The sequence below is a fragment of the Thunnus albacares genome, chromosome 23, assembly GCF_914725855.1.
Source record: "Thunnus albacares chromosome 23, fThuAlb1.1, whole genome shotgun sequence".
Taxonomy (NCBI): Eukaryota; Metazoa; Chordata; class Actinopteri; order Scombriformes; family Scombridae; genus Thunnus; species Thunnus albacares.
The window spans coordinates 6,081,283-6,106,456 of record NC_058128.1 but is presented as its reverse complement, the minus strand read 5'-3'; the positions used below and the strand labels follow the sequence as shown (position 1 = coordinate 6,106,456).

General features: G+C 37.5%; 1 protein-coding gene across 1 annotated transcript in view; it reads left to right on the top strand.

The window, feature by feature from the left end:
* Positions 1–16,702, top strand: part of rassf3 (Ras association domain family member 3) — a 37,574-nt gene extending 20,872 nt beyond the window's left edge. The window contains exons 2-6 of the mRNA XM_044344102.1: positions 8,072–8,179; positions 10,905–11,078; positions 12,794–12,881; positions 15,481–15,596; positions 16,466–16,702. Coding sequence (XP_044200037.1) covers positions 8,072–8,179; positions 10,905–11,078; positions 12,794–12,881; positions 15,481–15,596; positions 16,466–16,615 — 636 coding nt within the window. The 3' untranslated portion in view covers positions 16,616–16,702. The remainder of the gene's footprint in view (positions 1–8,071; positions 8,180–10,904; positions 11,079–12,793; positions 12,882–15,480; positions 15,597–16,465) is intronic.
* Positions 16,703–25,174: the final 8,472 nt, after the last annotated feature.

Genomic DNA, 25,174 nt, shown 5'->3' with positions numbered 1-25,174 from the left:
GTTGCTTCCAGCTTGTAAAGTATATTTTTGGAAGGATATTTGATAAATAATAGTAGAGTGATTAGAGGAATGTGTCACGTTGGCAGAGGAAAACTACTTTGGCAGTGGAAACTCCCCTCGCCATTGTTTTGCAAATTGAAAATGACATTCACAGCGAAATGGGAAAAGTGTCACATGAAAAAGTAAACACTGGCACAAATATAAAATGTCTCTCTCTTGGCCTTTTTTTTTAAAGGGGACACATCCTGCACATTTCCAGCTCTATATTTATATTCTGGGGCTTTACTGGAATATCTTTGCTTGATTTCCAGTGAAAAACTCCTCATTTATCTTATTCTGACCCTTCATGCAACCCCATCAGTTCAGCCTCTGTCTGAAACAGGCCGTTTTAGCTTCTGTCTCTTTAAAGCCCCCCTTCCCTTTAAAATATAGGTTCGATTCAACTAAATCACTATGTTTGGTCCTCCTGCAGCCTCCATAACATACAAACATACAGCGCTTTAGGTGCTATTTAGCCGAGCTAAGCGTGTTTTGTCTGTACGCACACTCGCACGGTGATGTCATCTATTTACAGACACCGTATGCAGACGAGCGTGACGGTGCTAAACAAAGGCAGGAATGCTGCAGGTGTGTGTGTGATAAAAGGTTTGAGGAAGAAGTGTCATTACCTTCTCACACACACACACACACACACACACTTACAGGCTTAACTTAAACCCACCAAGATATCCCTAAAACAGTCAGAGAAGAGTCAGAAGTAAATATAAAACCTGATATGTGCGTTTCTCTCTCTCTCAGGTTTTTCCCTTCACACTTCTCGTTGTACTCTCTCTTTCTCTTCTGCATTTTTTTCCAGCGCAAAGGCCAAAAAGTTTTTTTATCCTCTTCTGCTGTACCTAACAAGAATAATACCGAGACATAAAATTTGATTACTCTTTTAAATCATGAATTAAATTTAGAATACTGTCAGTTTCCGCACTTGGAAAGTATTTTTAATAGTCCTGTTATAGAGTTCAGGTTGTCATAATAAGATTATTGTTTTGAATAATACCTTCTTTGTCTGATTTGAATGACCGAAATAAGTCCCTTTTTTTTATTTCCTCAAAGTTCACGTCACTGCAGCTGCAATTTAGTGAGAACTACAAGGTGTCAGACATGACATAAAACAACTGGAGGCTTTTTCACATCCCGCAGTCCTTTTAAACGACCTCTAAGACCTCTAAAGTTGGCCGTCCGCTGCATGTGGTTGACGTCATCCTCTTATCTGTGTCTTCTGTTGCCTAGAAATTGAAGGAAACTTCTGTTTTTGGACTCAGGCCTTGCATGCAAAACTCTAAAACACAGCATTCAGTTAGATTTAGTTTGGTGATAAGTGTACAGTGAACATGCTCTTTCATGTACAGAATTTCCTTTTCCTTTAAAGTCGCTCAAGTAGGTAGCATCCATTTATTAAGATGACAGACCGGCCTATATTTAACATTTCAGACCAATAACACAATTTGTAATTTGTAACACTTGACCACTCTTAATACATGGTGCCTGTTTTGCCTAAAGCGGTAAGGAAAAACACAGGCCTCAGCCTCAGTTTCAGCTTCGAAAAATATACAAATACTTGCTGCAGAAGCCCAAAGAAAGGTATTTTGGGACAGCCCTAGTTTAAAAAAAAAAAAGAAGCTGCAAACTCTTCACATAAAAGCTGAATGAGCTACATGATCAGATGTGTGTTTAAACGACGCGTGTCGCGCAACATCACAAAGAAGAATTCCCATGAATCTCACTGACATCACCGCCTTTTTATTCAGAGTTATTGTGATTTATTATTCACGATTATAAGTGGAGCGTGAGGCTGTGTTTAAACATCGCTACTGTCTTTGTCTTTTCTCTCTGTTCTCTCATCTGCCTTCTGTCCGCTGTTGATCTTCCAGCTTCAGTGGGAGGATTCGCCACGCTCTTAAATAGGACCATGACCTCATTGTGTTGTAGCTCGGCCGTGCTCTGCTTCTCCTGTTTGTTTGGATTTGGTTGCTCTCATCCTCCCAGTTCCTCTTAACCCTCGCTGTGCACAGCCCGGACTGGACACACGCACCACAAGGGGATACAGCGATGTTTATGGGCCAATAAAGCCGCCGCTGCGGGCCAGCTCGGACGTGACGAAGCTGAACACAGCTAGTAGAAGTGACATTAGGGAACTTTTTTTTTTCTGACAAATCAGTGGAGTCTCTACTGTGAGGCTGGTCAAAAGGTTGTTTCAGAAGTTTTTCCACCCTGACAAGAATACAATTCTGGAGACTTGTGGGGGTTTTTTTTGGCATGAAAATCACCAGAATTATAGGACTAAATAAAGAAAATATTGGTCATAAGTGGCCTGTAAAAGCCTATTCAGGTCTAATACATGATAATGATACACATGCATAGAAACCCCCATAGCAACACAATGCATTCAGAGATCTGATTCATTTAATGGATGATCAGTGCAAATTTATTCATCTAGTCAACGTGCAAAACAAGGTGATGATTCGTTTGGTGCAAACTGCCAGAGACACAGACAGGTCTCCAAAATGTTTGAGTATTATCAGATAAAGACCTGAAATCTGCACAGAGCAGAAAAGATTAGTCAATGAATCAATCAGTCGATCAGCACAAACTTACTATTTTTATGAAAATGCCCCAAACTTGCTGGTTCCAGTGTATCACATGTGATTATTTGCTGTTTCTCCCAGTCTGTTTTGATAATAATTAGAAGATCTTTGGGTTTTGGATTGTTAGTCAAACAAAACAAGTAATTTGAAGCCTGATCAATAAATCAGCCCTCCGATAAATGACAAGAAATTGAAGTAAACAAAATGCTAAATATGCAAAAACGCTCTGGGTGGAGCTCGAGTGCTAGAATTATTGTTCCACATGTCAGAGTAAGTTGATTACCGTAATAACTTGTAATGCAGTAACAATAATTTAACAGACTAACTAAAATATACTACTGTACTGTACTAAAATATGTTCAAATATACTTATCAAGCAGAGAGAATTAGAAATAAAGGCCTCTCTCTAATATAAGCCTGCTTCCAATAAAGGCCTGTTACCTTCTATTAGAGGAAGTACGGTAATCAACTAAGCCACCCAGTTTTGCTGACTGCACACAAACAAACACACACTGCTCAGTCACCAGATGAAGGACCCCCCTGAGGGAGTTTCATTTATCGTGTATTTGTGTCTTTTTAACTTCTCTTTTGTTTGTTCTTCTCCCGTGCCCCCCCCCCCCCCCCCCCCCCCCCTCTCCGTCAATCCTTTTGTGGATGACAGATAATCTCCTTACCTGTCACTCTCTGGTAATAAGCTTTGACTCATCTGACCCGGCAGGTGCTTAACGTTGCTGATCGAATGTTGGAAAAAACCCCTGACGTTGCGTCACGAAAGCTCATTTTGACATAAACATTTAGACGTAAATCAAGAGATCCGTCAGCCTCGGATTCCTGCTGTTGTGACTTTGTGGCTGTAAAAGATTAGCTGAGGTCTTCAGTCCTCGTCTGTCTCCCTTAAATCCTGATGAGTCAGCGTCTGTCTGTCTGTCTGTCTGTCAGAGGGATGAGCAGACAGGTCACCATCACCGAGGTGTCGACAGCTAATATCAGGTCAGACGAGCCGAGTCGCTGTAAACACCAACGAGCCTTTGAATATTTTAATGACTGTTAATAGCTGTTGTTATGTACCAAATTATTCAACCTCCATAATCTATTAAATGTTTTCAATTTAACCAAAGTTAAATATGTAAAACTATACTTACAGAAATATAATCAGTTTTATGTATTTTAAGATATTCTATGTTGAATCCCAATGAAACCAGTATAAATATTCTTTTTTAAATTGCCCAGTGTCTAATTGTTAATGAAAATATTGAAAAATGATGAATGAAAGAAGTCCTTACTTTACTAGTTTTGTCCAACTAATCATCTAAACCCCCAAATATTCAGTTTATGTTGATAAAAAACAGAAAAAAGCACCAAATCTTGACATTTGAGAAGCTCAAGAGAAGCAAATGTTTTTCATTTTTCTGCCATAAATGAACTCACCAATGAACTTTCTCACTAATTCAAATCTAAAAACAAACAAACTGAATGTTAACATGAATATCAACATATTCACGAAAGCAGAATATTTCTTTGATGACAGACTTTTCATAGAAAGTCAACGGGGTCATGTTACCGTTCCAGCTGTGAATGACACTGACCGGACCAGATGTGAGTTGCATTTAAACGCCAGATTTGACCTCACATATCATCAGATCTTTAGTCTCTTGTCTTATCTAAATGTCTCCTTCCTCCTGCAGACATCATCAAACCTTCCTTTTAATCCAATCTAAACATGTGATAGAAGACATAAAGGGGAGTGAACGGCATTCCTGTTCTTTCTCAGAGCTATAAACCCATCAGCCGACAGGATTATAATGTTAGAGAGTCTCAGGGCTGCTGCTGCTGTGTGTGTGTGTGTGTTTGTGTGTCTGCAGTGTTTGCACATGCTGCATTGGCACCTTGTCTTTCCCCTTGAGCAGTGTGTGTTATCCATATAAGGGTGTATGTGCCTTCAAAGCCTCCTTGGATTCTGCACTATGTGTGTGTGTGTGTTTTTTAATAGATGCAGAGGAGAGAGCAGTGCTATGCCCATGTAAGCACACACACTACAACGAGGAATTAAACTCTAAAGTCGAGTCTAAAGACGCTGCGTTGGCACCGGCCTACTGTACACAGACTGTTTCAAGGCTTAAAAAAAAGCTAAAATCGGTGGGGAAAAAAAAGCTGTGGCCTTCATCCAGATAAACTCACTGATACACAGAAACACAAGGATGCTTCATCATCATGTGCTAATGTAGAGTAAGGCTGCAACTAATGATTATTATCATTATGATAAGTCTATAAAAAAGTAAAACAAAATAAAGAATAACAACGAGAAGCTTATTTTGTTGCAAAAGGATTTAATTTGGAGACGTTGGAGAACCTCGAACCTACAACTGTTTAATCTTTTCGTAAAGTAATTTAGCAAATCAGTTATTACAGTTGTTATTAATTAATTTTCTATCAAAACAAACCTCCAGCTGGTGACAATAAGGCAACAAAAACAACAAAACACTGTATTTAAAAATTGTTGGGTTTTAGAAAGTGCAGTTTTATGTCACTACAGTGTCTTAAACTACAGTGTTAATTATTTATATTTTACAAAAATTACAAAATGCAACCTGGAAATAAAACCTGGATCACTTTACAGTCAGTAACAGCTCTGTTCTTGACTTTTTTTTATTAATATTTACATTTAAATCATATTATAAGAGTGTTTGCTTATGGGGTGGATGTGTGTTTAGGTTTTTGTATTATTTTAATAGTGTACTTGTATTTTTATGCTGCAGTTCCTTCAATGGAGGATCAACCTTGACCTTTGACCCTTGAAATCACTATCTAGTTTGTCTTTATTGGCTCTCATGACATTAATCAAACCTGCCTCGTTTAGTCCGCATGAATCGGACTCTAGTTGGTTTTCCGCCTCGTTCAGGCAGATCTGAACTCAGTAACGGGTTGTTTGTGGCGGGAACGTGACCTACCAGACGTCCTCTGCAAGTTTAAGCTAAACGGCTCCTCTAGCCAGGTGTGCTTTGCATGCTGGGACGCAGATGAGCGAAACCAGCAGCTGTGGAGCTTCTTCCTGTGTTTACGTTCTCGCCGTCGCCCCAGAAACAACTAACCAATGAGCATGCGAGTGAATGATGTCACATGACTTTTACTGATGCAACTCGAAACGAGACCTTTTCACATTACACAGACTCATTAAATTCAATTGATCGTAGCTTTAAAAACATATCCTGTTATGCAGGTCTGAACTAGTCAACAGTCATTATTTTGAACAAAACGTCGTTATTGTTGTTGAGTTTGAGATGTTGAAGCAGAGCGGTCCAGTAACAGGACGTCCAGTTGTTTATGTGCATCCTGAAAACGAAGGATCTGCTTAAAAACACTTTAATTGGTTCTGAGGTCAGTGGACTGACTCTTTACTACTGTAATATATTTGGCTTTGTCATGTGACCTAAATTATAACTTTACATGTCTTTTCTGCAGTTGCGGCTGTGTGTCCCTGAATAAAACAATAAAAACAAGTAAATACACTTCAGGATTCAGGATTGGACTGAACCAACCTGGTCCATGTGTGTGTTTTCATGACATCTGTGTTTATTTCACGTGCAGACGTGCAGACTCTGAGTCTCTGTACACACACACACACACACATACACGTCTGTTATCTTTATCTAGAGCTTTCTCTATCAGCTGACCTCTGTTGTGACCTTCCCCGCCCTCCGAGGCTATTTATACATGAACACAGTGTCGACTGCTGACTGCGACTCTCCTCTGTCCTCGCATGAAGCCTCTTGTCCGGCTGACTTTACAAACACACACATATGCATAAACGCCGCACACATCACAGGCTGTTCGAATCGGTTTCACACACTCTTCAAGTCCGTGTGTCTCTCAGTCAGTCAGTCAGTCAGTCAGTCAAACTAACCTCAAACGTCTCTCGCGTTTGCTGAGCTGTGAATTGTTTACACGTTCAGTACCAGGAGCTGTTTTTCCTGCAGGAGCTTTCCATCTTATCTAAAATTAGAAAGTCAGTCGCTCACCATGGGACCCCGGCTGATTAGAAACGTGTTTCTGTCATGTGCTGACCCTCCAGCAGTGACGGCCTTTCCACACTTTTTGAGTCTGAGAAACCTTTTTTTTTTGGGGGGGGGGGGGTTGTTTTCAGCCAGACAGCAGCACCTTTTCTTGTCAAATGTCCTCATAAGTGTACATATTAAAAAGAAGCAGCAGACTCTGGGTGCTAATACAGTAATATAATAATAATACACCAAAACATGAACTACCCAAGTTATCTCCTCCCTCTTTTTTTTTTAATCATATGAGTGGGCGGGGCCACATTGAAAATACTATAATGCCGTATTGTACCCGAATGCACCGTGTAATGATATAAAGTACATATATACAAAAAGAAAAAGCACTTGTGTTATTCTGCTTCCTGAAGGCCTTCACTACTGTTATGGTTCTTATCCCAGAGGTAAAGAATAAAATCCGCTTGATATTATTTATCTGTTGTATTATTTGTCAGCAACTTTCTCCTTTCTATAAATAGATTGTTGTGTTGTCTGTACAACTGAGATGACATTTTTATTCTCAAAAACAAGGTGAAAAACTGTTTTGCAGCTTTGATTCCACTTGAGCTGCAACAATTAGTCAATTAATCCATTAGTCAGCGGACAGAAAATTAATCGCCAGCTATTTTCATATTCAATTAATCATTTTGAGTCATTTTGTTAAAGAAAATATGTCCAAATTCTCTGCTTCCAGCTTTTAAAATGTGAATATTTCCTGGTTTCTTTAGTCCTTCTTTGGTAAACTGAATATCTTTGGGACGTCACCTTTGGGCTTTGGGGAAATGATGCAACATTTTCTGACTTTTCATAGACTAAACATCAAATACATTAGTCATAGAAATAATCGACAGATCGATCAATAATGAGTTGTTGGTTGCAGCTCTAGAATCCACGTTTTCCATTTCAAACACTGTTTATTCAGTTGTGAATCCATTTAATACATTTGAAAGCACTTCACAGAGTCAAAATATAGGTTTTTACACATAACAGTGATTTATATCAGACAGGAATTGCATTTATCTTCTGTTTTTCGTTTCTGTTATCATGAGTTTATTGTGAAAATATAAAATATTATCTAAATAAAATCCTGATATCATTGTCTGCCGGGTTAAATAAATAACACTTGAAAAAGCGCCTACGTGTAAACGTGCCACAGTCATAGTAGGTCCAATCTATTTTATCTATGACCCCAAGATCCCAGATTGAGACTGAGGTTGTGTCTCGACATGTGAAAAACTCTGCACAGACTCTCAGCTCTGATAAGGAAAACTGCTGCTGCTATTGTCTGCACAGAGACCGGATTGTTTTTATTAATTTCTTTTAGTCGGCTTGTGACCTGCTCGTTTCATGTTTATCTTCATTTTCTCTCTTTTATCTTTTGTTCAGGATGTGGAGAAGGAGAGAAAGTTGCGGACCGAGTTCAGCAGGGAGGAAATCAGGCAGAAGATCGAGCTGTACAACTCCCTGACCAAAGACCACCTTAAAATGACACTTGTGAGTGGAGAACACACACACACACACACACACACACACACACTCTGGGTCAGTTAGTGAGTTGTATATATTCAGCTTGGAGCTTGTTTCTCCTTTTTAAAAGCTGAGTGTTTTATCTACACTGGATTATGGAGATAATTCTGTAAGCTACTGCCATTTAGTGCCATTTCATCTAAGCAGCCAAAGCAGGAATCACACTCAATACTACGACTTCATGAAAAAGTCAGACAGTCATCACACAAGGACAAAAGAAGCATCATAATACCTGTATTGTTATTTAAAAAGGCTTAATACTGAAGCAAAATACTCTTTATTGTTCCCAAGAGAGTTTTCAGCGTCTATTGTGCATGCTTAGATACATATAAACAAGATATTTGAGCATGATTGCATCTATTTTTTCTTTATTTTTTTTTAGCATTTCATTCCCTAATTGAGACAAACAACCTTCAGATTAATCAATAATAACCTTTTAGTTGCAGCTCTGTGTTTAAATGTTCTCAGACTGGTTGATTATGTGACAGCACAGAAAGTCTCGCTTCACCCAGAAGATTTCGTTTCAAACGTGGTGTGAATATAACTTCAGGCAGCTTTTTACTCTGCCAAGGAAAACAGTGTGGGGGGAGAACAATAGCAGGAATAACATCACATCACTCTGATGTGACTGCTGAGGAATGCCGAGAGCAGGAGGAAGGCAACGTGGATGTCGAATCATCATCATCAGCAACACCTTTCAAATGTTAAGATTGCATGTTAATTTTTCTTCTGATGGATTATTTCGCAGCACTTGTAGATTATATAATAAAGATTTTTGCTTCGTTTTTAAGGGCGGAGGAATTCAAATAAAGTCGTCTGGAAACGTCGGTGAATACTTTTGGGGGGGAAAAGATTTTATGATAAGAAATATTTTTCTACACTTAAAGCAGCCCAGGTGTTGTGGAAATTACCTTTTTTTAGATTCAGCAAGTAGTCACATAAAAATAAGAAGGAAAAATATGCGTCTAAAAGCTGCTGCTGAACAGCTGTAGATGTTTAACGTCAGAGCTGATAGTATCACTGTGAAGACACATCGTTCTGGTTATGCTGTTCTTAGTTATCCGCACCCTTTGTTTCTATTTCTGTCTTCCCCTCCTTCTTATTTTTCTTTCTTTTCTATTTATGCCCTTCTTTGTCTTCTTATCTCTTCATCTGCGATGGCGCAAGTTTTTCTCTCTGTGTTTAGTTTCAGCTTGTGTGTGTTTTTTGGCTTCTAGTCGTGCTGATCTTGTTTGTCTGCTTGTGACCTTTACAGACACACACATTAGTATATATATATATACTAACACACACACACACACACACACACAGTCCTCCAGGCCCCATATGGAGTAATGGGATTTAGATACTCTTCCTCCGTCTGGGGCCATCTGTCCTGCAGGACATGCTGGGATTAATGGGTGAACTGGTCTCATCTGCAGAGATCATATAACATGAAGTGAAGCTCTAGAAACTTTAAATGTAGCTGACTGAGGCTTTTATGTGCACGAGTGCAACTCTGATTTTAATGCTTTTCAGCTATCTTCAGTGTAAAGTTTAGCACCTGATTTTAATTTAGTTTTACTCACATTTTAGCCATTTGATTATTGATTATTGTTAGTTTTAGTCAGGAGCATACTAGAGAAAATGATCGTTTCAATCATTTTTCAAGCAAAAACGTCAAAACTTTTCCAGCATCAGCCCCTCAAATGTGAGAATTTGATGCGTTTCTTTGTCATACAAGATAATAAACTGAATGTCTTTAGGTTTTAGACTGTTGGTCAAACAAAACAAGACATTTAAAGACGTCACCTTTGACCTATTGACCTTTTATTAAACAAAACAATTCATCGTGCAGCCGTAGAGCATTAGATGTGTGATTCTTGATATAAATGCAGGTTTCAAATAAGACTTAGACTAATCCTGCATTCAAACAGCTAATAGTTTTACTTCCTATTTGTTTAAAAAAAGGAAGAAAAAAAGAAAAAGGTCGTCAACTACTATTATTTTGTCATAACTAATGTTGATGATATTAGCTGCGGTCATATCATCATATTAATCATTATTTTATTACTTTATCAGCCTAATATTTTCTGCTTTAACAGCGTCTCATCCCCCCCAAACTGATGCTGCAGATTCACCCTGTTTCACTAAATTAAGTCCTGGTGATTTTTATCTTTTATTCTTCTTATCTGACCACAGGAAGTTATTAACTGAAACGATCCAAACAGTGATTTAGAGCCCGGTTTAGAGAAAATCTAGACTCCACCTCTCCACCGCCACACATCCTCCCTAACAGATAAAAGATGACAGTAATAAGTCATCTGAAATCATAATATTGGGATACTGACTTGGAGTGTTTTGTTAAACAAAGCCCAAATGTGAAAGGCGTGGCTCGTAGTGATGAATCTACAGAGAGTTATGAGCGACTCTGCGGCTCCTCTCGGCTTTACGGAGCTTTATAGCGAGTTTCAGCTCATTGTTTAGCTGTTCGGCTGCAACTTAACTGTTTTGGTTCACGCTCACAGCTCTCGTAGCGTCGTTTTCGGCCTCAGCAGGCAGCTGTTTACAGAGAAAAAAGCTCTAAAACTCTTTACTTTATTAGCAAGAACATAAGAAGCACTGTGTTGCCAAAGCAGGTTGTACAAATGATATACTGTACACTTTACACATAGTACGACTCTCACTCTCTCTCCATTTCTCTCTCTCCTAGGGTCATACTGGTGTGTATACTGGTTTCATCAAGGTCCAGATGGACCTGAGGAGGCCGGTGACGATGCGGGGGGGTCAGAGAGGAGCAGGAGGAGCCGTGATGCCGGAGGCCTTCTATCTGCCCAAAGGAGTCACCAACACCCTCCACATCAGCTCCAATAACACCGTCAGACAGGTGGCTGACACACACACACACACACACACACACACACACGTCAACAGCCTGCTGATTTAACTTAATTAGGATCTGATGACAGACGGGTTGAAGTCGAAGGGTAGACGGACGCCGGCTGATGTTGAGCTTTTATTAAAAATTGGATCGAGTCCAGTCGGTTTTGTCAATCTGGCGGTTTGTTTTCTGATATGTTCATTAAGCTGAACTGATTCAATACATCATTAAACCACAGGAAATATGTTTGTTAAAATCAAATAACAGGACAACTAAAACATATTCAGGGCAAATATTCTTCTATAGTCCTAGTTCTATTGTCCTCTTTTTGCAGTAGATTTGCAGGAATTGTGGAAAAATAGCCAGCAGAGGAAGATAATGCGATTATCTAAAACTACTACCGATGAAGAGTCATATATATTCACTTCCTATGTGCTGTAATGAAGTTACCACAACACAATATGTGACAATTGGTCCAAATCACAAGCGGGTCTGTTGATTTGACCGTTTCATGTGGAAAAGTTGTGGTCATTTTGGTAAAATCACAAGACTTAATTATTGTAATCATCGTTTCCTGGAGGCACCTATAAAGTCCAAATAAAGAAGAAACAATAAGAAAAGGAAAACAGCTTCAGTTTCAGTAATAAACTGACAGTTTCATGTAAGACGTTTCAACCACAGCTCTAAATACGTGCTCGGTGAACAATAAACTTTAGGTAACCATAGCAACAGCACTGCTGCTTCGTGGTTAACTCTTAGTATCGAAACTGACCAAACCACGAGTCAAACTGTCTGCAAACACACGTATCAGTAGACGATGAAGAGGCTGTGCTTTAACTACAATAACAGACTGTGAGGTGTTCTAATATAGAAAATAATGCACAGATGAAACTGCCTCGTTATCTTCACAAATTTTATATTTATAGAAAGATATTAGCTGTGGTCTAGATTAACGCTCACTTAAAGAATTATATGTTTAAGGTCAGATTACTCATTAATATTCACCAGAGTGTCCATTGAGTTTTCTACAAACAGTTAAAAAAATAACAGAATAATAGTAATAATAAGATATCTAAGATATCTCTGAATGCCAACAAATCAATCGTCATGTTAACTTTGTTCAAAGCACAAATAGTTTCAAATTCTAATAGCAAGTGCTGTACTCATTTATCTTAAAATATGGTAATAAACCACACGAATAACTGCAATAAGCTGCAACAATGAGTTGATTCATCGATAAATCAATAATTGTTTGTCGTTTTTTAAACCAGAATGAATTGTTTGCTGGTTGTAGCCTCTGAAATGTGAAGAATTGATGCTTTTCTGTGTCGTACATGATAGTAAACTGAATATCTTTTGGATTTTGAACTGTTGATCAGACAAAACAACAAGACATTTGAAGACTCAATGAAATTATAACAGACATTTTTCACTATTTTCTGACACTTTTGTGCCGTCACAAATAGGTAATGGTGCAAATTTGCACATTTAGCCAAAGGGAAGCATTGCAACGTTGTATTTTTTTGCAAAAAGTAGTGATCATGCTACATGCTGAGAACACTATATAGAGCATAAACAGTCCAGATGCTCAAAATGGCTATTTCCCCTCTTATACAAGATATTTCAGCTCTCTATTGTGTATTTATTAAATGTAAATAAGTAAATTCAGACTTGTCTAATGTCTCTGCGTGTTTTGTTCTCGTGTGTGTGTGTGTGTTCAGGTGATCGTCGCCCTGCTGAACAAGTTCACAGTTGCGGACAACCCGGCCAAATACGCTCTGTACAAACGCTACAGCACGGAGGAGCAGGGTAAGACTCAGCGCCTACTGACTGTGTGTGTGTGTGTGTGTGTGTGTGTGTGTGTGTGTGTGTGTGTGTGTGTGAGACTGAGAGAGAGACAGTGAAAGCGACAGGGCCAGAGACAGCGTTTCATGCCGCTCATGCCAAGCTCGGTATCAGATGCTTTGGCACTGACATAGTGTCAATGATGTGTGTGTGTGTGTGTGTATGTGTGTGTGTTTTTTGCTTCTGTGTGTGTTTATGTGTGTGTGTGTGGGTGTATTTCTGGACACCTCGTCCTCATGTTGCCGGTTGTCGGATGCCGCAGGGCTCTCCCCACTATCAACAGCTGACCAGGAATACCCAGGAATACACACACACACACACACACTTACACATATATATATATACACACACACACACTATGAATAAACAGCTGTTGCAGGGCTGTAGTGTATCAAATATGATCTTTCAGTCCACTAAGCATCTCCAAGTAAGGAAAAGACAGAGTTTATTAGCCGTATACAAGACCCTAAGTGACTTTTCGATCAATTAAATTTGTGCGTCTTGTTTTTATGTCTCGTTTGAAGCATTTTGCCCCCAAACTTTTATAGAGATTTGGGGTGTTTTTCCCCCTTCATGTTGCTGCTGTCATACAAGCCTCTGGTCTGGTTTTCACTCATTACTGCAGTAAGACGTAGCCTGCTCATAAAAGACGACGTCTAGACAGAAGTCTGACTTAGATATACAGCATATGTACATGAGCTCATATATATATATATATATAAACTTATCAGACAACATCCGAGTTTCATTCAAATCCTGAAATAAAAACGAGATGTTAAAGTCTCGTCATCGCTCTTTTATCAGAAATGTGAAGCTGTGGGTTAGAAATGCAGAAATGTCTGTGACCTTCAGTTTCAGGATGAGACTGAATGACTCCAGTTGAGGTTTTGACAGAAACATCTAAAGACAAGTTGAATGTTTGCTTGAAAGAAAAGAGAAATAAATACACTCGGTTTGTTTTAACTAAGAATGTTTTGGGATCACAGGAGACTTGAACAGCAATAAATCTGTCTCACTGTTTCTGTTACTTTTTCATCTGGGTGATATTTATTTATATATGTAAATTAAAAGTTTTCTATGTTTTTCTTATTGTAAACAATTCTCAAACCAACAATGAATCGATCTATTGTGTGTGTGTCAAAAGCCTGATTATATCTTGTTCCTCCGTGCCGTAGACCTCCGTTGTTGTTCCAAAAACTATTAAAAACACATCAGTGAGTCACACTGCTGCACTGGGTGACGTGTTGCTTCATTACAAAAAGTTTTCAGTACTGTAGTTTGTTTAGAAACAGCTCCAAACACTATAAATAGCGATCAAGTTTTCAGTCTCAGGAGAGTAGTTCTGTGTAAGGCAGATGCCACTGAGCGTGTGCGGGAATGTGGCTCCATTTGTGCTTCATATCACAACACATTTGTACTTAAATTACTCAAAGAAGTTCAATATAAAGTTCTGTAAACAGAACTACATTCCCGCACATGCTCAGTAGCGTCTGCCTTACACAGAACTACTCTCCAGAGACTGAAAACGTGATGCAATTATTAGTGTTTGGCGCCGTTTCTAAACAAACTACATTGACCAAAACTCTTCATGGTGAAGCAACATGTCACCCAGTGCAGCAGTGTGGCTCACTGACGTGTTTTTAATAGTTTTTGGACAATAACGGAGGTCTACAGCACAGAGGAATAAGATATATCAAGCTTTAGATACACACAATACTTGTTAGTAGATCAGCTCATACACATGAGATTTGTTGACAGTAAGAAAAACAACCTTAAAACATGTAAATCAGCTGATACTGGTTGATCCCAGATATATTGTTTCTGTATTAGTGTTGATATTAGCAGACATGCTAAGTTTTCTGTTTTACAATATTATATTGACATTTCATAATGTGTTAATTGCTTTTTCATGTATTCTTGAATTTCAATTTTAGTTGTATATATGTTTTTATTTATAGTTATTATGTATAATAGTCACATTTCTTTATTTTACTCTTAATCTACTAAAGGCGATACGGTTAATCTTTCTTAAAAAACACATTTTTAATACTTTAATTGATAATGAAGTTGACTGTTCAAAGGTAAGTGATCTGCTATAATTGTTATCTTTGCTTAAAGTTGACTGTTAAACATCCCGCTGCAGACACGTCCAACACAACCTTTAAATAACCAAAGTTGAGAGATGCTTCCCGAACATGTTTGTTCAAAAAAAAATGGCAGATTATATCGTTATCGGATATTTATTCTGGAATATTTATTTGTTTATTGGCCTAACAATCCGGTATCGGGCTCAGATGTAAATACTTTGCTCTGTGTAACAACATGGATCTCTCTTTTTGTATAATTACTGTGGTTGTTAATGTGCCGCACCCATCCTTTCATGCTCTGCCATGTCTGTTTTTTTACACACACACACGCTGCAAAATTTAACTGCAGCGACCGCAGCGGTGCCTGCATGCGTGTGGTTTGATGAAACATGCACACTGTACAGACTGAATTAACCTCTGAGTGTGTGTGTGTGTGTGTGTGTGTGTGTGTGTGCGTGTGTGCGTGTGTCATGCAGTGTACATGTGTAAGCTGGCGGATGGCGAGCAGCCGTTGTTCCTTCGTCTGGTGGCGGGACCCGACGACGACATGCTCAGCTTCGTACTGAGAGAACAACAGACCGGAGAAGTCATGGTAAACGCTGCACCTCCCCACTTCTTCTTCTCTCTTTTAAAATGCAAATTCTAATATTTATAGTTACGTTTTTTATTTCTTTATTCATCCTTGTTTTCATTTAATCATCCTCTTGTTTCTCTTCTTTTTAAACTGTCTTTGTCTTCTTCCTTTTTCTTTCTGTAAAACATTATTATTATCATTATTATCTTAATTTTCATCAAATTTAGAAGAAGAAAGGACCATATTCACTGTACAATCAAGAGACAATCTGTTCACAATAAAGATCATCAATAGAAAGTGAACTTCTAGATTCTGTTCCAGAAATAAGAAAACTTCATTCAAAATCCCATTAATGTGTAATTACACAGAACCTTTCTCAACAGTATGTCATGTGGTTTGCTTCATATGTTTAGATAAGGGCTGGTAGCATTTTGAAAAACGATGTAATATTGTTCTTTACTCGATATTTATGTTTAACGAAGACCATTTCCCCCCCCCCCCCCCCCCCCCCCCCCAAGTCCTAGACCTCCGTGGGGTAAACGTCACGGCTCAACAGAAGAGACAGAGTCGAATATCTGAGAGAAGCAAACAGTGTAGAAGTTTTTAGACAGCAGAGATTACAACTTGAAATTTGAATTTTATAGATATAGATGATACCAAGTTATGATGATGTAAGAACCGGCGCTGCCACGCTTCAACCTCTGATAGCAGCTGCTGTGGTAGATGCCGAGTTATCTTAAAATATGGAAAATAAACTCCATTAACACTTCATTTTTCACAAAGACGGATAAATGAGAGATTGCAGAAGCTAGTGGAACCAGGACGTGACATCTCTCTATAAACAAGTACTTTATCATGCTTGTTTTTTTTTTTGCTCCTCTTCTCAGTGGGATGCGTTCTCCATCCCCGAGCTACGCAACTTCCTGCGGATCCTCGACAAGGAGGAGGAAGAGCAGAGGGAGGCGGTGATTCGCCGCTACGAGACCTACCGCCAGAGACTGCAAGAGGCGCTGAGGGAGGTCAGAGGCCCCTCTTAGAGGATTAACCTCCATAAAACAGAACTACTTTACCCCCCCCACCCCCAGAGGGACGGAAGAGGTGTTTATTTTTACCTCCTCAGAGGATAAAAATAGTGTACATTTTGACGGAGAGAGGGATGTGAACGCAGATCGAGAAGAGAGGATCCAGCGCCTGAAAGAAGGGATGATGCAGACAGACAGAGGGATGATATGACAAGAGGACAGGAAACAAAAAAGGAAAAAAGGACGGCAAGCAAAAAAAAAAAAAAGACGCCTGAACGGACAAAATTTGGATTTACTGGAGTTTGTTTCAGCCTGGATTCAAGACTTCAAACTGCTGCCTGCTCTGCTCCGTCTGCCTGCACACACCAAAGATTCACTCTGATTATCATTGTGCCATATTCATTCATCCTCTCTCCCTCTCTCCGTCCATCCCTCTCTTCTTCTTCTTCTTCTTCTTCTTTTTCTTCTTCTTCTTCTTTTCTCACTCTGTCCTGCTATCACATAATTTATGCAGTGTATCTGATTCCTCTTTGTTTTTTCCTTTTTTCATCCTTTAAACTTGTGAAAGACTCAAGGCCATACTGTACGTTGATTTAGAGTTTTATTTAATTTGTTTGTTGCTAAGGTCTGTACATATTTTTTTTTCTTAATTTATATGGGTGAAGCTTTTTATTGTTTTTTTTTTTTGTTTTGTTTTTTTTCTTAAAACAAAAAAGTCTTATTTTAGTTTATTCTACAGAGGCGGAGCAACAATCTGGTTGTTGACACAGATACAGAGAATAGTTAATCCAGACTTCTGCTAGAGGTGGATACACGAGATTAAATTTGGATGCACAAACAGGCCCATAAGCTGCATTTATAATATGACAGAAATACCTGATTAATAACAGATATAATGACCTGGAAGTAAAGACGTCTTGATTGGTGTTAAGTTATGTTTGGTTTAGTTTGAAAGTTGAGAAATATTTCTGAAGTGAGAAAGGGACAATTAGTCTGCAAACTATGGAGTCTCGAGTGTGCCAAAACTGTATAGACTTTTTTTTTTTTTTTTTAATGTTTAAGTATAATCAAAATGGATACATTTAAAAAGCAAGCAATTATAAATTGATTAATTAACATTATATTTAAGTGGTAAAGTAAAAAATTTTGTCCTCTAAATGATACATTGATTATTATATTTTAAAAAGAGATTTAAAACATTTAAAAGGCTTCTAAATTTTGCTGTTATTCATGTGTCTGCCTATCATATTGAATTTCATAATTAATTTGTCTCCTGCTTTAATAATTACACAGTTTTGCAACCTTGTGAGCAGACACATTAGTAAACAATAAATAAATAAACTAAAAAGGTGCTTTATTAATTGGAAACTTTAATTATTTTTGTTTTTTAAGAATAACACGAAAGATACATTTTCCAAAAAGTAAAAAATCTTACTTAATGTGTAATTTTTTTTGCAAATTTATTTCATCAATTAATAATTGCTTTTTAAAAAAAACTTTAATCATTATTTTATTGTTGTTTTTTTTATTATTATTGGCACATTTCAGACCCCATAAGATGTTGCCTTGAAACTGTATGTTGTAGAAGGTGCAGAAAAACGGTTGTAAACAGACACACAAACATAAACCAAAGAGGAAAGGTTTCAACAGAAAACCTGATAGAGTAGAGTGTCAAGTAGAAGCTCACAAGCACAGGAAGTAGTTTAGTTTTGGTTGCGGTCTGTAAAAAGTGATGATTGTTTGTTATGACGTGTGGGAGACGCGAGTGGTGGGATTTAAAAGCCTTTGTTTGCATTTTCACACCACCAGCAGAGTTTGATGAAGCACAAACTGAACAGGTCGACACCGTTTGGATAGACGGTGACCCCTGACCTCCCACCCAGTATGGGCGGAGGCAGAGCAGTGAGAATAGACTGGTTTCTGGAAGTTGACATATTATGGCATTGAGCAAGTAGAAGACAAACATTAGATAGATGGAGGAAGGAAGGAGAGGAAAAAAAAACAGAAGTTTAGTTTTGTTTTTGACAGGTCAGAGGAGAAACACATGGGGTGAGATTGTCATAAAAGCAGCGTGACCATAACCTTGAGGACAATGACGGGATTTTCCTCGCCGTGATTAACTGCTAGTTTGCATTTATGAAAAAGCTCCTATAATCTACGGCTGAGAGAAAAGGAGGTCTGTAAGGGCTGATAGCTGGAGAGGACAGAGGAGGAAAATGGTCACATTGTCCGGACCTCCTCTGTCAGTCCGTCTCTCTACAGGCATTCATTTAAAACGCCTGTGTTTCTGCTCTTATCTCGAGTTAAAACGTGCAGCCGTGACCTCCTCGTCAACCCAAGGCTTTTTTTTTTTTTCTTTCTTTTTTTTTTTCTGCTGGATAAAAGGGAAAAATAAAGGAAGGACAGTGGCAGAGATTGAATACACAGAAGACAAATATGCACCAGCAAGTGCAAAAGACGGTACAAAAGTCAAAGTTAAGGCCTGTGTGTGCAGTTCAGTTTGGGTTCATGAAAGGTTTCTTATAAGGTCTTTTGATAGTGCTGCAAGTAAATAGCTGCCTTAAAGTATATTTATTCAATCTCTTCTTTGGTATATATATATATATAATCTATTTTACTGCATATGACTTGGAGACCAAAGAGGCTTGTTTTTCAATGAAGAAAAATCTCTTGTTCTGCTTTTAGAATCAGAAGTTGTTCTGCTATTTGATGAAACAACGGACAAACAAATTAATTTAAATCAAAAAGACAATCAAAAGTATAAATCCTGGCTGTTAAAATGTATCATTGCTCAACAAAAACAAACAGAGATGCCTCCTTGTTAGAGCTGGCAGGTACTGAATGAAGTCAAGCTGACGGTGCTGCGCTGCATTTCTATACAATACCGCCATCTAGTGGACAAATACTGCAACTATTCTCTCATTTCTGTGTCAAACATGTATTGATCATCTTACAGATTTATTTTTGATTTATTTTTTTTATGTTATAACCAAAGATATTTTTGTGGTGTTGCCTGGAGCAAAGAATATTAGAGGCCTCGTCCCACTGGAGGGAAAATATATAGTGTAGAGTTTTATTTAAAGGGTAGTTTATTCTACTATCAAACACTGGGTTAATATTACGGAAGCAAAGAAAGGTCGAAAGTATTTCAATCTTAGTGACATTTAAAGGGGCGTTACAACAATTTCATACATTAAGCTAAGTTTACCCTCCTTGTATAATGTTTTCTGTGGTTTTTCAGGAAGTAACAAAGTTGAAAAATTAACCCTGGTGACATCACTGTGACGTCATCAGGGTTTTCTCGATTTGGATGACTTAAAAGTTTAGTATGAGCTTGCTAGGTAATAGGTACTGTAAGTCACGATAACTCAGCCTCTGTTGCATCAATCATGACCTTTTTTTTTTCATATTTCTAATCTGTTTCATACAAGTATCCAAACTTAATGGAAGTACAGTCCTAAATCATTGGAGTACACCTGAATATTTAATGTTGAAATTTAAAAAACACTGATTTTATAGTGGTTTGAATTCCCCTCTTAAATTTCCAGTAGGTAATTTCAAGTTATGCCACTTTTAAAAACTTGATTTTAAGAAATTTTGTAGGTTTCACAAGTTCAGATTTGAAAAATTGAAACGTGCAATATGCAAAATTCAAGATGGAAAAACATTTGGACTTCCAAACATGGATTGAATCAGTCAGACTCCCATCATGACAGAAGTGATCAATTATCAGTTGCTTGAAAGAAGAAAAAAAAAAATTAAAATAGTTTTGGCCTTTCTTTGCTTCCATATGATATAATTTAAAATGATACAAGTGTCTGCATGGAAACAGTTAATGAATCTTAATATGTTGTTGTTGTTGTTTGTGTATCTGATAAACAACTTTAGCTGTTAAAAAACAACAGACCAGACCAGTCGTATCAACTAAACTATCTTTTTTTTTTTTTTTTTTTTTGGGCACTTTAACTTCTAATTCAGGGAAGACGGGTTTTTAATTTTTTTTTTCTTTTTTCACCAGTTTAATCTGACGCCTGCGAACCGCCATCACACTCTGTACTTTTATCTTAACATGTAACACGCTGTGATGTAATCTTATTTTTGGAAGATCTTTGTAAAAGCTCCACTCATAATTTGATGTTGTTTTTTTTTTCCCTTTTTAACGAAATGAAAGTGCAGCGTGACAGAAGTTAGTTTGAATTCTTATTTTAAGCTCTTTTTTTTTTTTTTTTTTTTTTTTTTTTTTTTTTTTTAATTTCGTGTCTGGACGAGCTTCCGTATGATCTGCTCCCAGTTAGCTGTAGACTGTGAAACGTTTGGTTGATTTTCGACTCTCGCATGTGTTCCGGTTTGTCTTTTTTTGTATACATACATGCTTATTACTGTACACACTACTGGGCTGTTCAACATTAAAGCATGCGTATATAAAACAGAGAGTCAGATAGTGTTTGGAAAATAGTTTAAATACTATTTTTCAAGTGCTGTCAGATCTGATATTATTGAAAAGTAGGCTTGTTGATCTATTATCTGTTATGAGAAGCTTTTGGGCCAGTAGTGTTGATGTATGAAGAGTTGATATACAGTATGATACCTGTTATGTATTCAGACATCTTGTTTTTAAGGCTGTTTAATCAGAATTAGAGGCGGAGAGCGAGCAAACGATCGGCTGAGCTTTGAGTTTGACAAAAAAAAGGTCCACTTACTGGGTCTTTCAGACGTATCTCCTGGCCTTCATCAGCGGTTGGAGTTTTCATGGAGATGGTTTTGTTGTTATAATGAGATGTGGCTGAAAGCTCTGGAAAAGTAGACCTTGTTTAGACCATTTAGTTTGTCATAATGGCTGAACTGTATAATGATAATAATGCATCCTATAATATGATTTTATTATTTTGTTTAGCTAGAATTACTTTTATACTTTTAGTTTTGTCTAAGTAACAGGATCAGCCTGATTTTATGGAGTCCCAAGGGTGCCCCGCAAATTTAAGGTAAACATTTAACAATGCAGTTTTCTTGCATCCCAAATTATTTACATGCTGTCAGTGAATATAATTTTCACATATCAGCATTACATTGTGTAAAATGAAAGTTGATTTTATACTTGATATAAGGATACAGTATTTGTTTCTTTTATTGTGTTTTTTTTTTTTTCTTAATTACTAATTTATTACTGTTCAAAAAAAATATTTGGTTCAAAGTTAATTCTTGAGCTTGGAAACAGCTGTTGAAGAAAAAAAAATCCCATCAAGACCTCGTTGCTAGCTTTACTAGCTGTTCTGGAGCTTTCAATCATATTACATGATCCTCATCAGCACAAGAACTGTAGATTTTCAAATTTCCAGTTTTTTGAGCACTTTTAAGGATTAAAAAAAAACATCCATGTTGGTTTAAAAGCTGAGATTCAGTTCACAAAGTTGTGACCTTGAGTTGAAGAAACCAACTCACGATATGACTGAAAGCTCCAGAACAGCTGCTAAATGGACCCTGGTGGTGAGATTGTTTTCTCATCAGCTCCTGAATGAGTTATTTAAAATATCAGCTTAAATCTCATCTGTTTTTAGGCTCTTGAGATCAGTTTTGTGCAATCTGTGTCTCTAGTTTGAACAGCCAAAAACTGTAATGTTAAATTCAAAAGCCAAAGATCTGTGTGTGGCTCTTCTACCGTTTACTTTTTTTTTTTTTTTTTTCCAACAATGCTGTTTTTGTTGTACGCAGGGACTGACTATAAACAGAAGACGCCCTGTAAACCATCAGGTTTATCTCACGATTGGTTCCTTGTAAGCTTTTGAGTGCAAAAACACACTCTGTTAATGGAAAAGGAAAAAAAAAGGTCAACGGGTTTTAATTTCAGACCGAGTTGCAAAGTCCAAAGTGGGTTCATAGAAGATTAATTCTCTAATTTCAATTCATTACTCTGTCTACTCGAGATTTATATTAATAAAAGTCATATTTAGGGACGTTTTTATTTGAATCTTGGCCCTCGGCTCGGTCTGAAAGCTCTGGCCTCAGCAGTGCCTTTCTAAAGTTTGACAGCAGCAGAATGAGGAGCCGCAGACAGAAAACAAACCTGCAGGAGAAAATCATCAGATGTTGCTTTTTGTTGTAGGGGAAACAGTAACTGCGGCAGGTTTATTTTTGTAGGTTTATCTTTGAATCGTTACCAAACGTGGCCTTTTCCTCCTGACAGAAGGCGGGCGGCTGCATCTATTAAAGGTGAAATTAAAAAAGCAAAAAAAAAAAAAAAAAGGGCGTCTGTGTTGTGTCTCTTTTAATTTAACGAGGTTTTGTAAAGAAACTTCCCCTCCAGCTTTTGATCGTGTGAGACCTTTTGAGGTTGGATTATGATGTTATGCTAAGATTATTTTGGAAATTGATTTTTTTTTTCCTGCTGTTCATTATATTTAACGATAAGTGAAAGATCACTAGGAACATTTGCTGCTTTTTTCTTATCACTAAATATCATATAAATTGAATTTTGGGGGTTTTTGAACTGTTGGACAAACAGAACAAGACATCCGTAGACGTCACCTTGAACTTCTTCTACATTCTGACATTTTATTGACAAAAAAAATGTATCAATTAAATAAGAAAAGTACAGCAGATTAACCAATAATGTAAATAATCGTCAGTTGCAGCCCTACATTTAACATTTATTGGAGTTTCCAAACCAACAAACCCATCTTTTAATGACAGCAACATGTAAAGTTGTCTTTCTGTTTCTGGCTCATCAAATAAAATGAGTTGGAGCTTTCTAAAAATTTAATATTTTGCTTATTTCAACCTTTTAAAATATCCAAAACCCTCATCATGCATACAAATCCTCTGCTTCGAGCCTTTAAACACTTTAAAACTTTAAAAGAAAAACTCTTATTTGATACCATTAGCCAGCAGCTGGTTAGCTTAGCTTAGCATAAAGACTGGCTCTGTCCAAAGGTAACAAAATCCCTCTACCAGCAACTTTATTAGAAACTCACTAATTAGCACATAATATCTCTATCAGTATCTTGTTAGGTGAAATCCGTATGAAAAAAAATTAAGTATTAAACTAGGAATTGTGATTTTTTTTTTTTGGCTAGATAGTTTCCTCCTGCTTCCAGTCTTTATGCTAAGCTATGCTAACTCAGCTACTACATATAGTAATTCAGTTGGTTGCAATCAGTAACCTCACCACTAGATGCCAATAAATCTTACTTACTGGTCCTTTAACTATAAGGCTTTAATAAATACTGCAAATTAGTCACCTGATAATTTCCAATGCTTTTTTTTTTTACTTTGCATCTCAAGTACCAGCATGCAGACTTTGATTTTTGTAAGAAAGCAGTTGAGGCTCCCGTCTGTGCCAAAACACTGTCTTTATTTATAGCTCACTGCATATAAATTGTGTTTATACTGTTGCTGTCAGTGTTAAGGCTGTAATGAAGTGTGGAACAGAAGCAACAACTCCTCCTCTTGTCCTCTGTTTGACCCCAACTCAAACAACCTGAAAGGCAGTAAATGGGAAATCCTTCTCCTCCTCCTTCTCCTCCTCCGCCTCCTCCTCCACCACCCCCCCCCCCCCCCCCCCCCCCCCCCTCCTCATGTCTCACACACACACACTAAACTCTGTGTGTGTGTCAAACTGCAGACGTTCACCTGAAAAATACAGGATGAAAAGCAATGCTGCCTTCAACGTAAGAGCTCAGAGATAAACAAACATCCAAAATCTGAGCTTAAAAAAAAAATCTGAATTGTGAATTTCTGGTAAAACTAACTAACTAATAATCAACTAAGGTAGTGCCTGCAAGTATTTGTTAATTGATTAAATCATTGTTAATGCCAAAACATTCTTTACTTCTATCTTCCAGTTTCTGAATTGTAAGTGTTTTCTTATGTTTTTGTGTAACAGGATGTCTTACATTTTGGTCAAACAAAACAAGCAGTTTGATTGCATCACTATTTTCTGGTGTTTTATAGACCAATCAATTAATCTAGAAAATAATTGGCAGATTAATCAAAAGTGGAAATAGTTATTAGTGGCAGTCCTACTTGTTGCTCTGTCGTTCAGAGGGGCCCTTTGACAGAATATATTTTTAAAATCTAGTAAAATAAATTTGTGTTCATTTTACAAACACAAAGCACAGAGGGAAGTAGGTGCAGGAGTCAGAAGGCGGCCAATACAAAAAATATTCACCCGGTCCTGCAAATATGTCAATTCAGCAATGCACAATGCTGACTTTAAAGTACTTCCCTCAGTTGTGTAGTCAGTGTCTCTTTAAATTGAAGTACTCGTACAAGTTAAGAGCCTTCTTTAAAATTGTATTCAGGTTCAATACCTGAGTTTAACTATCTGAAAAGCAGTGGTAGAAGAAGTATTCAGATCCTTTACTTAAGTAAAAGTACCAATACAGTAACGTAGAAATACTCCATTACAAGTAAAAGTCCTGCATGAAAAATCCTACTTCAGTAAAAGTACATAAGTATCATGAGCGTGATGTAGGTAAAGTATTGCAGTAAAAGTAGTGGTTTGGTCCCTCTGACTGATATATTATTATTTATGACATCATTAGATTATTAATAGTGAAGCATCAGTGTTAGAGCAGC